We start from the raw sequence: 812 nt of genomic DNA, 5'->3' as shown, positions 1-812 counted from the left end.
AGCCAGAGCGACTCTGCCCGAGAGGCTAAGGCAGCGAGTCCAGCCCGGAGCCCAAGCAGAACCCCAGCTACTCGGCGCTACTCTCGGCCCCTGGCCCGCCCTGCAGCCCCTCCGCCCAATGAAACTGACCGCGATGATCAAGAAGATGTGCCCGAGCAACTCGGAGCTGAGCATACCGGCCAGGAATTGCTCCCGCCTGGTCATCCTCGGCTCGTCCAAGGTGGGCAAGACGGCCATCGTGTCGCGCTTCCTCACGGGCCGCTTCGAGGACGCCTACACGCCCACCGTGGAGGACTTCCACCGCAAGTTCTACGCCATCCGCGGCGAGCTCTACCAGCTCGACATCCTCGACACCTCGGGCCACCACCCGTTCCCCGCCACGCGGCGCCTCTCCATCCTCACCGGTGAGCGGGGGCCCGGGCCGGGCAGCGGGAGGGGGTGGGGGGTGTTGATGCAGCTGTGCCCCCGGGAGGGGGGTTGGAGACCCCTCGTCCGAGAGCACTGGCGAGGGCACGGGTGCCCAGTTTGCAAGTTTGCGCGTGGAGAGGTCTGAGCGCCTGGCGCCCGGCTCCTGGCGGCTGGGCGACCCCAAAACCAAGCCCACTTTAAGGGCCCCCTTGGCAGCCCCCTCACCTCCTCTCCTGCTCTGCCCCCGCAGGAGACGTTTTCATTCTGGTGTTCAGCCTGGACAACCGCGAATCCTTCGAGGAGGCGCAGAGGCTCAAGCAGCAGATCCTGGACACAAAGTCCTGCCTCAGGAACAAACCCAAGGGGCGGGCGGACGTGCCCCTGGTGCTGTGCGGCAACAAGGG

At 67.1% G+C, this 812-nt stretch overlaps 1 protein-coding gene across 1 annotated transcript; it reads left to right on the top strand.

Moving 5' to 3' along the window:
• Window positions 1-6: 6 nt before the first annotated feature.
• RASD1 (RAS, dexamethasone-induced 1) lies at window positions 7-810 on the top strand (the record flags this gene model as incomplete). Its single annotated transcript, XM_005870217.1, has 2 exons — window positions 7-404; window positions 659-810. Coding segments are annotated over exons 1-2 (438 nt in total), but the record flags the coding sequence as incomplete, so codon positions are not given.
• Window positions 811-812: the final 2 nt, after the last annotated feature.

The sequence above is a fragment of the Myotis brandtii genome, unplaced genomic scaffold (assembly GCF_000412655.1).
Source record: "Myotis brandtii unplaced genomic scaffold, ASM41265v1 scaffold314, whole genome shotgun sequence".
NCBI classification, from domain to species: domain Eukaryota; kingdom Metazoa; phylum Chordata; class Mammalia; order Chiroptera; family Vespertilionidae; genus Myotis; species Myotis brandtii.
This window is presented reverse-complemented; position numbering and strand designations above follow the sequence as displayed.